We start from the raw sequence: 15,777 nt of genomic DNA, 5'->3' as shown, positions 1-15,777 counted from the left end.
AAATACATTTCTTACTGTAAGTTGCAGTCAAAAAAGTATAAAAGCCACAATACACACACACCAAAGCAAGCAGTGAGAAAATGGGTTCAATGAGTGAAGGAAGAGAATGCACACCTCAGCTTCTGCTTTGAGAATGCCCAAAGCAGATCACAGATGGTACCAAGAAGATTACCTAACCCTCTGTTTCTTTGGTATGTCATGTGCAACATGTGACCATAACCATATTAACTTGCTTTTTAGGGACATCAATAGGAAAGCAAACAGAAATTATAAGGCACTTTGAAAACATAAAAGCGGGCTATAAATGCTTAATAATAACAATGATTGTTTAAAGTTACTTTAAGAGGCTGCCAAGGAAAGAGCAACCTGTCAGCTTCAGCCTGTAACCAGCAATTAGTTTCTTTCCATAGTACAGGAAGCCTGCTGCAGGAGCTACAATCTCTTTATGGTGGGACAGCTGGAGATGAACAGGCTAAATTAATATTCTAACCTTGTACCAGTATACTCAAAAGTACTATAAAAAGGTACAACATGAACTCAGTCTGAACTCTGGCAAATGAGGCCTCTTACCCCACCTCTCACCACAGGTAACCAAAGGAGGCACTGCCACAAGGGAAACCAAGTGAAATAGTACAGGGCTCGCCTTTGAGATTATATCATCTGCTCTTCCATAACGTCACTTGTGACCTTTCCACATTTCTGAAGAATTATTTTTTTCTTTTATTCCTCTTCTCCTTTTAGCTTTTGGAATGATTATATGCAGGCTGGTCCAAGCTAGGACCAGGCAGTGACGTCAACCATCTCCAGTTCTCTGAGGAATGATGATTCAGATGTGTTTTAAGTACCACACAACCTAGTCAATAGATCCTAGGGGAATGGCTCTGAGTGACAGGTTTTTAGTGGTACTTACTCCAACTATGTGATATATATCATCTGAGACTCAAGCAGAAGTGGCCCTTTCTGCTAGGTGCTGGAGTTAAATTCACATGTAGTTCTGCATTTCTAATCAACGCCAAAAGGTATCTACCATCTTAAGTTTATTTTATTTATTTTAATTTCTTTTTTGATACAGGGTCTTGCTCTGTCACCCAGGCTGGAGTGTGGAGGCATGATCACAGCTCACTGCAGGCTTGACCTCCTGGGCTCAAGTGATCCTCCCATCTCAGCCTCGTGAGTAGCTGAAACTACACGCATGTGCCACCATGCTTGGCTAACTCTGTTATTTTTGTAGACACTAGTCTACATACTGGAATAGACTAGACATACTAGTCTTACTATGTTGCCCAGGCTAGTCTCAAACTCCTGGACCCCAAGCGATCCTCCCACCTTGACCTCCCAAAGTGCTGGGATTACACAGGCATGAGCCACTATGTTTGGTGATCCAAAGTTTAAATAGCATTTCAAACTCTATTGACCAATGAATTATCTGGGAATTCTCAGAGACCCTGACAAAACAGAAAGGTCTATTTATGATATTAGACAGTATCTGATAGAGTTAAAAACAGAGCAGAAAGAGTAATGAACCACAGGAAATGTCAATTGACTTTCCTTCCAGTGCTAATTCCATTTTAAACTGGACAGCGTCTTTAGTTCACTTCCAAGGCTAGGATTCAAACAAGAACTCTCTTCCCATATTCTTTCTTAGTCCACCCAATAGATCAGGGGGATTACATGATAGCTGAGGAGGCCTCAAATGGTACCAAACTGCTGTTCATCCTGAGTATAAAGCCATACTGATTTATTCTCAGGAGACATTAGGACATTGTTCGTTAAGAGTATGTGGACAGTGGAACTCTTTATAGGGAAAATTTGACAGATTAGGCAGTGGTTCCATGTCCCTAATATGCACTTCAGCGTTTGAAGTTTCCATATTTAAACAGTTCTCAGAACCAGAAATGAAAGCTTTGAACAGAGCCTCCAGATGATCTCTAAAATTGTAAATCCTCTAGTAGCACATATAATTATTGGGCTTTAAAAAGGCAATGAGCTCCTAAGAGCCAGTCTCTCTTAGTAAAGCCTTGATTCGAAAGGAAGCCAACAGAAACCAAAAGACACTGAAACTGAAATACTATGACTTCTCCTGTAGTACCCATTCTGCTATGAGATCTGCTTAATCTCAATCTCAAAAAACTCTCAAATAATTTAGACCATAAATTAGAAATGTCAGCAAATTAAATCTTCAGAATACTAAAGATTAGATAAAGATTGTAAAGTGGTATGAATAGACATTGCTTTAAAAGACTTTGGATTAAACTGTCAAAATCACCATTTGGGCAGGAGTAAATTAGAACGACGAACCTTCAGGGCTGTCAAATGGGAGAAGTCCACAGCACAGCAAGGTAAGAACTACTCAAATCAAATTTTGTTAACTATTTTGCAACTGAAATAGATTCTCAAGTACTGCTTTAAAAGAGAATCCCCCACCCTGCCCCTGTAAAGCCATTTAGAAAAAGGGTGAGTAGGTCACAATTTTCATGAAAGACTACCTTTGTGGAGGGTAGAAAAAGTAGCTCACCCACAGCCATCACTGCAGCCATCTAAACTGTGGAGGCCAGGCACGGCTCACACCTGTCTGTGATCCCAGCAATTTGGGAGGCCAAGGCAGAAGACTGCTTGAGCCCAGGAGTTTCAGACCAGCCTGGGCAACATGGTGAGATTTCATCTTTACAAAAATAAAAAATTAGCCTGTAGGTGCACACCTACAGTCCCAGCTACTGGTCAGGTTGAGGTGAGACAATTGCTTGAGTCTGGGAGGTTTAGGCTGCAGTAAGCTGTGATCACGCCACTGCACTCCTGCCTGGGAGACAGTGTGAGAATGCTGTCTCCAAAAAAAAAAAAAAAAAAAAAAACCCTCAAAGTCCCAACACAAAATCCAGTGCAGCTGGGTGGTTCATTTTTTAAGTCTCACTGAGTGAAAAAAATCCATTTCCAAAGTTGAATTTCAGCTTATGTGTCTCAGTCTTTTCACTCCTTATCATGCCGATTTCCCATCAAAGTAAACTTTCTAATAGCAAGTAAACAAAAACCTGATATTGAAATTTTTTAAAAACTTTTTTTTTCCATTTAAAGGCAAAAGACTGTCTTGAGTATCTGAAAAAATTGTTTTCTTAAAAGCAAAGAGAAATAATGAATATCTATTGCTAAAAGACAACTTTTTTGCCCTAGCTTTTGAGACGGAGTCTTGCTCTGTCACCCAGGCTGGAGTGCAGTGGTGGGATCTCGGCTCACTGCAGCTTCTGCCTCCTGGGTTTGTGTGATTTTCCTGCCTCAGCCTCCCAAGTAGCTGGGACTACAGGCGCATGCCACTACACCCGGCTAATTTTTGTATTTTTGGTAGAGATGGGGTTTCACCATGTCGGCCAGGCTGGTCTTGAACTCCTGACCTCAAGTGATCTGCTGCCTCAGCCTCCCAAAGTGCTGGGATTACAGGCGGGAGCCACCGCCCCCGGCAGGCACTTGCTTTTAAAGTTTGCCTCCTTACACCTTTGTGTCTATTAGGATTAGGAAAAAGACAGGCTTCTTTCTGTTTTCACAGTAAAAAGGGCTTGCTCAGCACCATTTCCTGTCGGGCATCTAAATGATTTCAGTTTTCCCTGAGGCTCCAAAACATTTGTAAGAGCATCCTTGAACTTCCTCATTTACTCTGATTTTGAGCTTCCAAATTTACTCTAGAAATATTAAATTAACCAAAAAAGTCTAAGGCTCTTTAGGATAATAATTTAATAGTCTCATGGTGGCAATTTGGTTTTATTTTAAAGAAACATACAGACATAAATTAGCAACAGAAAAGATTCCCAAAATGTGAGCACAGTTAACACGTGCTATGTTCCTAGTCATCTCCAGTTTTGAAAATAGGGTCCATTAATGTGCTGTGATCTTACCTTTCCTAATATCAAGGAGGCAACAGCTTCTAATATTTGCTCTGCCTACTTGAGAGAAAATGAATTTGTGATTATAGTCTTCAGATTAAACTTGGGACCAGGACCAGATCTATCCAGATAAAAGGGTATTGTATCAGAGTCAGAGGATAGAATGCAAGGCTGCTGAGAAACAACAGGCAGAGGCTGTGTGTAGGGATACTCTGTTTGTTAAGATGAAGAGATAGCCTTGCTTAGTTTGGTTCAAGAACTAGATGAATCTGATGCTGGCTAATACTTTCTTAAATGAAAGCAAAAAGACTCATTCAACAACAAATATTTATCTAGCACCTAGTGTGTGCCAGACATTGTTCCAGGCACTGGGAGACATAGCAGTGGGGGGAAAAACATAGACAAAAACTGCTGTTCCTTTGGAATTTGCATTCTAGTAGGAGAGGGGCAGGAGGTGGTAATAAATAATTAAGTAGTAATTAAAATATAATGAAATGCTATGGGGTAAAAATAAGAGAGATTGGTAGTACTGGGAGTGAATTGAGAAAATCTTTTATTAACAAGGTACTATTTAGCCAGGCGTGCGGTGGCTCAGGCCTGTAATCCCAGCACTTTGGAAGGCTGAGGTGGGCAGATCACTTGAGGTTAGTTGTTCGAGACCAGCCTGGCCAACGTGACGAAACTCCTGTCTCCAATAAAAATATAAAAATTAGCCGGGCGTGGTGGTGGGCACCCGTAATCAGATACTCGGGAGGCTGAACCTGGGAGGCAAAGGTTGCAGTGAGCCAAGATGGCACCACTGCACTCCAGCCTGGGCAACAGAGTGAAACTTAAAAATAAATAAATAAATAAAAAAGAACTTATACCTTCTATCTAACTGTATGTTTGTATCCATTAACCTACTTCTCTTCATTCCCCTCACCTCCCATCCTCTGGTAACTATCATTCTATTCTCTTTTTTGGGTACTACTTTAGTAAAAACCTAAAGTAAGTAAGTAAGCTACACAGATACGGAGACTGGGAGAAGGCACATTCTAGACAAGGACAATAGTCAATTAAAAGGTCATGAGGTGGCAGCATACCCTATTCTAAGATAAGTGAGGAGACCAGAATGGCTATAGTGAAGTGGAGGAGTAGCAGATGAAGTCAATGAGGAAAGGAGGGAGGGAAAGGCATAGCTAGATCACCCAAGGTCTTGGAGACCTTTGGTAGGATTTTGCCTTTTCTGCTTACAAACTATTAATGCAAGTTCTTCTGAGTGGGCAGATGAAAGTTGCTTAATTCTTGCTATACCACTGGCCAGTTATACTCATGGTTACCTGAGTTTAACAGTAAACCCTACTTGACAAATAGCTCAAGTTGTCCCTCAGCCCCACTCCACCCCCACTATTAACATAAATAGTATTCAAAGATGAGACAACGGCAACCAAAGCCACATCAGCCAGTACATGTAGCTGTGTAGCTACCATTAAAGGGAAAAGGAAAGACTGGTGCCTTTCGGCTTATCTGTCAGGCAGGCTGAAAGGCCTGTGAAATTGTTGCTGGCTGTTTCTGGCAACTGAAACTATATAGAGTAATTCTGTTGTAGGCTGCTAGAAGAGGAGAGGATTAGGGGCCAATAAAAAAGATTGGTCAGAATAGTATCACAGGGAGGTTATACACTGGCAGAAAGCAGTCACATATACATTTGCTAAAAGTTAGATACCTGAGTATAACAGGTAACTTACCTGAGGGTTACTTGAGTGGAACAGGCCAGTGGCATAGCAAGAATTAAGCAACTTTCACCACTATGTGAAAGTCACTGACATAGGTATGCCAGTAATATACCTATGTCACTGGCAGCTGTGTGCCTCACAGGGAACCCAGGATCAAGGGAAAATCATGCTTAAGATACACTGCATCTGTTCTACTCCTGGGTAGCTTCCTCATTTTGAAAGTTTTATAAGTTAAATAAAATAAATCCAGAACTTATAGCAAATGTATATGTGACTGCTTTCTGCCAATGTATAACCCACCTGTGATACTATATTGATCAACCCAGTTACTCTTCAGAAATCTTACTGGCCCCTAATCCTCTCCTCTTCTAGCAGCCTACAACAGAATTACTCTATATAGTTCCAGTTGCCAGAAACAGTCAGCAACAATTTCACAGGCCTTTCAGCCTGCCTGACAGATAAGCCGAAAGGGACCAGTCTTTCTTTTTCCCTTTAATGATAGCTACACAGCTACATGTACTGGCTGATGTGCCCTTGGTTGCTGCTGTCTCATCTTCGAATATTGTTTATGTTAATAGTCAGGGGTGGGAAGAGGGGGGCAGAGGGACAACCTGAGCTGTTATTTGCTATGTAGGGCTTACTGGGTTTTTGTTTTGTTTTGTTTTTGTTTTTGAGATGAAGTCTTGCTCTGTTCCCCAGGCTGGAGTGCAATAGCACAATCTCGGCTCACTGCAACCTCCGCCTCCTGGGTTCAAGCGATTCTCCTGTCTCAGCCTCCTGAGTAGCTGGAACTACAGGCGTGCGCCATCATGCCCAGCTAACTTTTTTGTATTTTTGTAGAGACAGAGTTTTGCCGTGTTGGCCAGGCTGGTCTCAAACTCCTGACCTCAAGTGATCCACTTGCCTCGACCTCCCAAAGTGCTGGGATTACAGGCATGAGCCACGGTGCCCAGCCTGGGCTTACTGTTAAACTTTAAAAATACATTTAGGCCGGGTGCAGTGGCTCATGCCTGTAATCCCAGCACTTTGGGAGGCCAAGGCAGGTGGATGGCTTGAGCCCAGGAGTTCAAGACCAGCCTGGGAAACATAGCCAGACCTCAACTCTACAAAAAATTAAAAAAAAAAAAAAAAAAAAATCAGCTGGGTGTGATGGCATGTACCTGTATTCCCAGCTACTTGGGAGGCTAAGGTGGGAAGATCACTTGAGTCCAGGAGGTTGAAGATGCAGTGAGCTATGTTTGTGCCCCTGAACTCCAACTTGGGAAGTTGAGCAAGACCCTGACTGAAAAAAAGACAAACAAAAACATTTAATACACACTGTACTGAATCAAAAAATCGTGAAGGCAAGACTAGAAAACTATCAGTTAAAGTGATTAAAATTCCACTCTAATTTAATATGTCATAGAAGACCTAGTAGAAATTCAATAAAAGAACAGACTTCAGTAATAATAGGCAGTAATTGGTGTCAATGAACATAACTGATTTTTCAATCCAGGGGTAAAACTGATCCAGAATCAAATCTAGGTTCTAGATATTAAGCATACATCCTCAGATTAGTTAGCTGCAAGTTAAAAATCAAATGAGTTCACTGTTATGCCTATGTTCTGCCTGGTGGACAGTACAACCTTACGTGGACAAAAGGAGGACACGTGGCTGTCAAGATGACTGGACAGATGGGCAGGCCACTGAACACAGATGCTGTCTCTGGGTAGTTCCACTGGGGAAGAAGGTCATATAGAGGGACATAAATTACTGTCAGGAGCACAGTGGGAGCTATGGAATCGAGAAGTTCTGTGCTTTCCTGTTCTGAGTACTTGCCCTTCAACTCCTTCAGGGGTTCCTGGAAAGGAAGGCTGCTACCAAGTCAAGGATCATCTTTCATTCACACACTTTTCAAAAGTGATGAGATAATATTTTCCTTCAGTCTCCAAACTATAACTGATTCCAACTACATTTACCAGGGTCCCTCCTTCTAAATGGATTTTCTTCTAAAATTACAAGAATAAAACTGACATCATATAAATGCCTTTCCATAAACTGAGGCTTTCCTTAAGTAGAAAAAAAAAAGAAAATAAATTCAGACAGAGTATGTTTTCATTACAGGCCCACCTGATTGACTTTCAGGCCCTGGGTGCCTTGATTCAGAAACTTAATTTATAAAAATCTCAAAATGTAGAACTAGGATCTACAGATAGAACCTAAAGGAAGACATTTTATTTCATATAAACAACTAGGTGTGGTGGCTCACGCCTGTAATCCCAGCACTCTGGGAGGCTGAGGTGGGCGGATCACTTGAGGTCAAGGGTTCGAGACCCTCCTGGCCAACATGGTGAAAAAACCTCGTCTCTACTAAAAATCCAAAAAATTAGCTGAGCGTGGTGGCAGGCACCTGCAATCCCAGCTACTTAGGAGGCTGAGGGAAGAGGATCACTTGAACCTGAGAGGCAGAGGTTGTAGTGAGCTGAGATCACACCATTGTACTCCAGGCTGGGCGACAGAGTGAGACTCCGATTTACCCCCCCGCCCCCCCCAAAAGAAAATGAAAATAAAAAAACGCCAAATAAACAACTCCCTAACAGAGTTTTATGAAGACAGAATGGGTCATTTCGGGTAGCGAATCACTGGTGGTATTCATGTACACACTGATTTTCCCATCACTGCCATGAAAGAGTGAATTCCATCAAAAACAGATAGGGTTTGAAATAGACAAAATTAAAGACCATCCCTTCCAACTATGAGATTTTACATTCCTTATGTATACATGGTCACATGGCTCAAAGCTTTTCTGCAGTTTTATTCAAATATGTATGGACCTTAATACTACAAAGCCTATGCATAACCCCTTAATTAAAAAGTATGAATAATGTACTTTCTTCCCCATCTCATTAAACATCATGCTATAGCAAAATATAAGAGAGTAAACATGAATGAGAGCAGGGTATGGCTCTCAAATTCAGTCCAGCTGAGGAAAAATCTGAGTGAGTTCTCTGTAATTCCAACCTATAATATAGGTTTTTATCAGCTGGGACTAGAAAGAGGTAGCTATTTTACATCCAGAATTCAAAGTCCTCTACTGCATTACAAGCTTAAATCTAAAGACCATAAGGTTAAATCTATTTCTAATCATTTATTAAATTAGAAACATAAAACTGATGCCATTATCCATCATTAACTCCTAGCTTATAATCATGATAAAAAGATGGCTGTGAATTTAACAAATAAAAGCCCACAAATCACTTTTATTACTATTTTAGAACTACTGTGTGAAATTCATTATCCTTTCTCAAGAAATCAGCATAGATTTCTATTACTTGGGTAATCTGACCCAAGTTTGGGTGTTTAACTGTCTCCTGCCTTTGAGGACAGATTTCTGATCCATCAGACACCTTTGCTTATCAGAATATGGAACTCTTGCCGATTGCTTATGTGTGGCCGTTCAAACAAGACAGTTATTATTAATAGATATACTGCTAAAAGATCCCAGAAACCAGTAGTTGAGTGCTGGTTACAGAAAGACAAAAGATACTGCTTAGTAGACTCTTGATTATCTTGATAAAAAAAGATAAAGGAGTGTTCTCACTAAGGACAATCTAGCAAAAAAGGAATATCTAATACATAATATATTGAATTTCTCAGATGAGATTAAAGAATATGTTTATAGTCCTGATGGGACATGAAGAATATGTCAAACTGGAAGTAGCAATCACAGTAAGTAATTTTCTATTTTATTTTTTGACAGCAAAATATTTTAATCTTTCATAATGAAGACTCCAGTACCTACATACTGCTTATGGAATGGTGGAATATTTTTAGGTCTACAGGGATCATTTGGATAGTAGATCCAGCACTGGATCCAACTGTCTGACGTGGAAATCTCTATATAGTTTCCGAAAGATCCACCACTTCAAGGACTCATTGTCTATTCAAGGAGCATCGTGGTCCCACAAATGCAATCAGAGTGTGCAGTCCTCAACTGTGGATCTTGGAAGACCAAAGAAGGCTTCAACACTGACTGGTTTGGCTTGCACAACAGTCAAGAAACGTCAGCAAATGCCAAGCTGGTTTGCTTCATTTGATGGAAGCTGCTGAAAAGGTCTTCCGCTTGGAAGCGTCTACCAGTTTTTCTGGTACAATAGCTACAGCTGTGGGCTTTCTGAGTGTGAATGGACATATGCAAGACATGAAATATCAGGGACAAGCACCATCTGCAACTGACTGTCTCACAGGCTGGAACTACATGTAGGAGTAGCAAGGGACAGAATTTCCTCAGAGCCATATACTAGCAAAATTTGGCTGACAATGATCTTAAGACATGAATAAACAGGACTGTAAGATCATGTCCTTTGCAGCTAGTGTCTTCAGCACTTTCTGCCCTAATCAAAGGTTACATGAACAGACTGATGAATATTGCCTTGTTTTAGAAAGATATTCAAAGAAAAGAAAAAAAAAAGGAGACATTGTGTCTATTTTTTTTCTCTAATTAATATTCAGCCTCTTATTCGACAATGTTTATGTGAGATTTAAAGGCAATAAAGAGAGGGACAACAAAAACTATATATGGGAAAGGGTCAATTCTTTCTCCACAGGTTCACCTCTAAGGTTCCTAATTATAAAGTTGTATCGCAGGAAGGAAAGAAAAAATGTTAAGGTGCTATCAGACCTCTAGGCAGAGGCAGTAGATTGAAAAATCACATTTAAGTTTCCTTTCTCCTGGAAAAGTTCTGCCATAACCAAGGGAAAATAAAAAATTTTCAAGGTATAAATTCATAGAGATACTAACAAAAAGATATAACAGCAACAAAATCCTGGTACCTGGAAAACAGATGGATTAGCAATACCACCACAGAATTCTCAAAGGCTTAGGACTGGTAGCACCTCTGAACTGTACGGTGGGGAGAGGAGGGGAGTGTTAAAAACGAGAGGATTAAGATGTCAATAGGATTTCTAGATACCAACCCTGATTCTATACTGCTGGACAGCTCTTAGGTCTCTAGGCCCTGCACAAAACTGAAGATTGATTCTTTTAGAGAGGATAAAATAGATGGCACTTAGAAGTAAAAGCCAGACATGGCTGAGGGGTGATGAATTAAATGAATTAATGCATACTGAATGCTAAGACTCTCCAGCCCTCTTTCCCAATTTAGCTCCCCACAAGGCTGGCAGAAAGCCTTTCTATTGTAGACAGAGACTTAAAGATAACTTTTGAAAGAATTGAGCCAGCCCAGTGAGGAAAATTCAGCAAAAAATCAAATGGAAATCCTAGAATTAAAAAGTACAATATCTGAAATGAAAATGCTCTGGATTAGTTTAACAGAAGGTTGTTGCCTATAGAAGAAAGAAGCAGTGTACATGAAGACAGATCAATAGGAATTATCCAATCTGAAGAAGAGAGAAAAAAAGATTAAATTAAAAAAAGCAGCCTCAGTGATCTGACGGATGATATCAAGTGGTCTAACACATATGTAAGTGGAGTTCTAGAAGGAGAGAAGAGACATAATGAGGCAGAAAAAAAATCTGAAGAACGATAAAACATTTCCAAAATTGGGGAAAACTATCAACTTGCAGATCCAAGCTCAGTGAGCTCCAAGCCAGAGAAATACAAGAAAAACAACTACATACCTAATAGCCAAACTGCTGAAAACCAAAGGTAAAAGAAATATGGAAGAGGAGCCTACAGATTGGCACTGCCAACAGAACCTTCTAAAGTAATGTAAATGTTCTACTTCTGCACTGTCCCATCTAGTAACCATTAGCCACACATGTATTTGAAATGTGGCTGATGCAATGATGAAACTGAATTTGTTTGATTTAATTTCAATTTACATAGCCACATGTGGCTAGTGGCTATCATATTAAACAGTGTAGCTAAAGAGACTTAAGAGCTATCAACCCACCATAATATGTGCACTTTACTGATTCAAACACAAATTATAAAACAAAAAAAATTACGATAAAATCTGAACATTGATTTGATATGTGATATTAAGGAATTCTTGCTAATTTTTTAAGTTGTGAGAATAGTTATTGTAGTTAAATTTTTTAAAAGAGACCTGTTTTAAAGACACATACTGAGCTGGGGGTGGTAGCTCCCACCTGTAATCCCACAAGGGCGGATCACCCAAGGTCAGGAATCCGAGACCAGCCTGGCCAACATGGTGAAACCCCGTCTCTACTAAAAATACAAAAATTAGCCAGGTATGGTGGCACGTGCCTGTAATCCCAGCTACTCGGGAGGCCGAAGCAAGAGAATCACTTGAACCCGGGAGGCGGAGGTTGCAGTGAGCCAAGATCGCACCACTGCACTCCAGCCTGGGCAGCACAGCGAGACTCCATCTCAAACAAACAAGCAAACAAACAAAAAACGAGACATACTAAAATATTTACAGATTAAGTGATATAAATGTCTGGGATTTGTTTCAAAATAATAGAGTAGGGTTATAGAAAGGGGTATAAACGATATTAACCATGGATAATTATTGAAGCTGGATGATGGGTACACAGGGACTCATTATACTATTCTGTTTATTTCTGCAATGTTAAAAATGTTTCATAAAAAAGTGGTTTTTTTTTCCTTTTTGAGATGAAGGCTTGTGGCTCATTTTGTCACACAGGCTGGAGTACAGTGGCGTGATCTCAACTCACTGCAACCTCTGCCTCCCTGGCTCAAGCAATTCTCCTGCTTCAGCTTCCCGAGTAGCTGGGACTATAGGCGTGTGCCACCATGCCTGGCTAATTTTTGTATTTTTAGTAGAGATAGGGTTTCGTCAAGTTGGCCAGGCTGGTCTTGGACTCCTGGCCTTAAGTGATCCGCCCTCCTTGGCCTCCCGAAGTGCTGGAGTTACAGGTGTGAGCCACCGCGCCTGTCTCCATAAACAATGTTTTAAAAAGTAGAGCAAAAGGAAAAAGGGACGGAAAATAGAAGGGGAAAACAGAGTCAGTCCAGGAGAATCAACATCCAAATAGCAAGATGTCTGATAAGAAATAGAGAAAATGAAGGGGAGAGCATCAGCAAAGAAGTTAAAGACAAATTCCTAGAATTGAAGGACAGGAGTTTCCGGTTTTAAAGAACCCAATGAGTACCCAGCATGATGCGTGAAAAGACAGAGTCACAATGAGGCACATCACTGAAATTTGAAACACTGGGGACAAAGTACAAGCTTTCATTGAGAAAAAAACAGGGCTAAGGCAAGGATCAAGAATCAGAACGGCTTCTGATTAGAAGGAAAATGATTCCTAACCTAGTATGAAGACAGACTAAAAGAGACATTTAAAAACATGTAAAGGCTCAAACCTATGGAATAGTCTACATACCTATTCTCCGGAATCCACTGGAAAATGTGTTTCATCAAAAGAGGGAGTGAACCAAGAAAAGGACACTGTAACAGGAGACCCTGAGTAGGAGAGAGCTGATGAAGGGAATGAATCCCCAGGGTTAAGATGAAAGGAGGTCCCAGGAAGACAGCTATGTTCCAGGCATTCAAGTACATTCTTAAAGTCTAGAAGAGACTTTAAGAAAGGGAAATCAACAGTATACTTTGAAGGGTCTGATCTCAATGGAATTTGGGATTGAATTACAGTTAAAAACACCAACAGAAATGGGTATTAACTGCAATTATCTACAAAAAGTTTTATTGAGGAAAAATCACTTTAATATATGGCTCAGCTTCAAAGAATATATGCAGTCATAATAATGTAAACACTGGGCAGGATGTGGTGGCTCATACTTGTAATTCCAGCACTTTAGGAAGCTGAGGCAGGAGGATCACTTGAGCCCAGGAATTTCAGACCAGCCTGGGCAACATAGTGAGACCCCATCTCTACATAAAAATAAAAAATTAGCCAGGCGTGGTGGCACACACCTGTAGTCCCAGCTACTTGAGATACTCCTAAGGTAGGAGGATCGCTTGAGCCTAGGAGTTTGAGGCTGCAATGAGCCATGATTGTACTACTGCACTTCAGCCCGGGTGTCTGAGCAAGATTTTATCTCTTAAAAAAAAAAAGAAAAAAATGATGTAAACATTGAACACTGATTTAAGTAAATTTTAAGATAGTTCTGTCAGAAAAAATGGGAACATGAAAAGTATGTAGATGATGGCAGTGAGTGGGGACATGCACAGGAATATTTAAAACAGAAAAATCCAGCTGGGTGTGGTGGCTCACGCCTGTAATCCCAGTGCTTTGGGAGGTCAAGGTGGGAGGACTGCTTGACCCCAGGAATTTGAGACCAGCCTAGGCAACATGGAGAGACCCTGTCTCTACAAAAAATTTTAAAAAATATAAATTAGCTGGGTGTAGTGGTGTGCTCCTGTGGTCCCAGCTATTCGGGAGGCTGAGGTGGGACGACTGCTTGAGCCCAGGAGGTGAAGGCTGCAGTGACCCATGACTGCACCATCAGCCTGGGTGACAGAGTGAGAACCTATCTCAAAAATAAATATATAAATAAAAATCCAGGAGTCCCAATATGAGCATGTTATTTAGGTAATTATCAAAAGAATCAAAAGAGGTGAACGAAATTGGCTTTGTGGGAGGAGATATTGGAGGTCTTGTTAGGGAGAAAAGTCTCAGGACTGGGTTTTTCTTTTCTTTTCTTTTTGAGACGGAGTCTCGCTCTGTCACCCAGGCTGGGGTGCAGTGGCGTCATCTTGGCTCACTGCAAGCTCCGCCTCCCGGGTTCACGCCATTCTCCTGCCTCAGCCTCCCAAGTAGCTGGGACTACAGGCACCCGCCACCACGCCCGACTAATTTTTTTTGCATTTTTAGTAGAGACGGGGTTTCACCGTGTTAGCCAGGATGGTCTCGATCTCCTGACCTTGTGATCCGCCCGCCTCAGCCTCCCAAAGTGCTGGGATTACAGGCATGAGCCACCATGCCCGGCCGGTTTTTCTTAAATAATTGTAGAATTAGTTGGCTCTTTAAACTGTGCCTTTATCATCCTGAAAACTTGAAAGAATGATGCTATCGATGTTCTCAAAAGAGTTTATGGCCCTGGAAAAAGGAGGCCAAGCAGCTGTGGGAACTCTGCAGCATCTACATAAAAGACCATGAGCATTACCCTGGAGATGAACACATGTTAAATCATAATTCCACTGTCTCCTTGCAGACACTGACTTGAAAAAGCAGTCCAAGTTTGAAGAAGTTCACTGGGAAAATGTTTCTAAGCACAACTAACACATGAAATGAGAAACAAGGACATCAGAGTCAGAGAAAACTCATTTAGAGGAAATACATTTAGACACTTATTAAGGTTTTTGCTTTATTTAAACAGAGAGAATCAATTCTCTTTTTAAGGAATATAATTATGTGATATAAATAAACTCAAGAAAGGCTCCCAGTAGGAGCAAGCTTAACTTTACTTTGTATAATGTTTATAAGCTGATTCACAAAAGCTTTTACAGTTGATGTCAGTATAGTAGAAAAATTCTTCCAGGTTCAAATCTCAACTAGGTATTTAATTCCCATATTTAAGGCATAATGTATTTTACATTTTAAGAATGAATGGGCAAGGCATGGCAGCTCACGCCTGTAATCCCAGCACTTTGGGAGGCAGAGGCAGGTGGATCACCTGAGGTCAGGAGTTCGAAACCAGCGTGGCTAACATTGGTGAAACCTCGTCTCTACTAAAAATACAAAAATTAGCTGGGTGTGGTGGCAGGCGCCTGTAATCCTAGCTACTCAGAGGCTAAGGCTGGAGAATCGCTTGAACCTGGGAGGTGGAGGTTGCAGTGAGCCAAGATTGCACCATTGCACTCGAGCCTGGGTGACAAGAGCGAAACTCCATCTTAAAGAAAAAAAAAAAAGAATGAATGGTATCTTTTTAACTTTTAAATAGTGTTTCAAATAGTCTATAAGCCAATAAGTAGTTTAATGAGTGTTCTGATGAAAAGTTTTTATAATAAGTTTTATACTACAGTTCTGGCAGCTGGGCTTGATTTAATTGTTCTACACATTGATATTAAATTAGCCAAAATAGCTAAAACCCACATGGAATTCAAAATTTCATTTCCTCAATCCCCAACATTTTTTTTTCCCGATTTTATGGTCTGTAGTACTAGAAAAATACTAATTTTCCCACATGAGCTCTTGAATCTAAACATTATACAAATATATTTAAAAGCTAGATCAATCTTTACCTGGCTTTATTTGGATGTATATAGTTTAACCGTGTTGGAATGATGTTTTGATTTTCTTCTTGT

The 15,777-nt window shown here is 40.5% G+C and overlaps 1 protein-coding gene across 17 annotated transcripts in view; it reads right to left on the bottom strand.

The window, feature by feature from the left end:
• Positions 1–15,777, bottom strand: part of AP2B1 (adaptor related protein complex 2 subunit beta 1) — a 148,646-nt gene that overhangs the window by 22,932 nt on the left and 109,937 nt on the right. For 5 of the 17 annotated variants that reach the window (XM_063717889.1, XM_063717888.1, XM_063717892.1 and 2 more), the window contains one exon: positions 14,808–15,362. In XM_063717889.1, the coding sequence (XP_063573959.1) occupies positions 15,264–15,362 (99 nt within the window). In that variant the 3' untranslated portion in view covers positions 14,808–15,263. 17 annotated transcript variants of the gene reach the window in all.

The sequence above is a fragment of the Pongo abelii genome, chromosome 19 (genome assembly GCF_028885655.2).
Source record: "Pongo abelii isolate AG06213 chromosome 19, NHGRI_mPonAbe1-v2.0_pri, whole genome shotgun sequence".
NCBI classification, from domain to species: Eukaryota; Metazoa; Chordata; class Mammalia; order Primates; family Hominidae; genus Pongo; species Pongo abelii.
The sequence above is the reverse complement of the archived record's forward strand: the minus strand, read 5'-3'. Positions and strand labels throughout refer to the sequence as shown.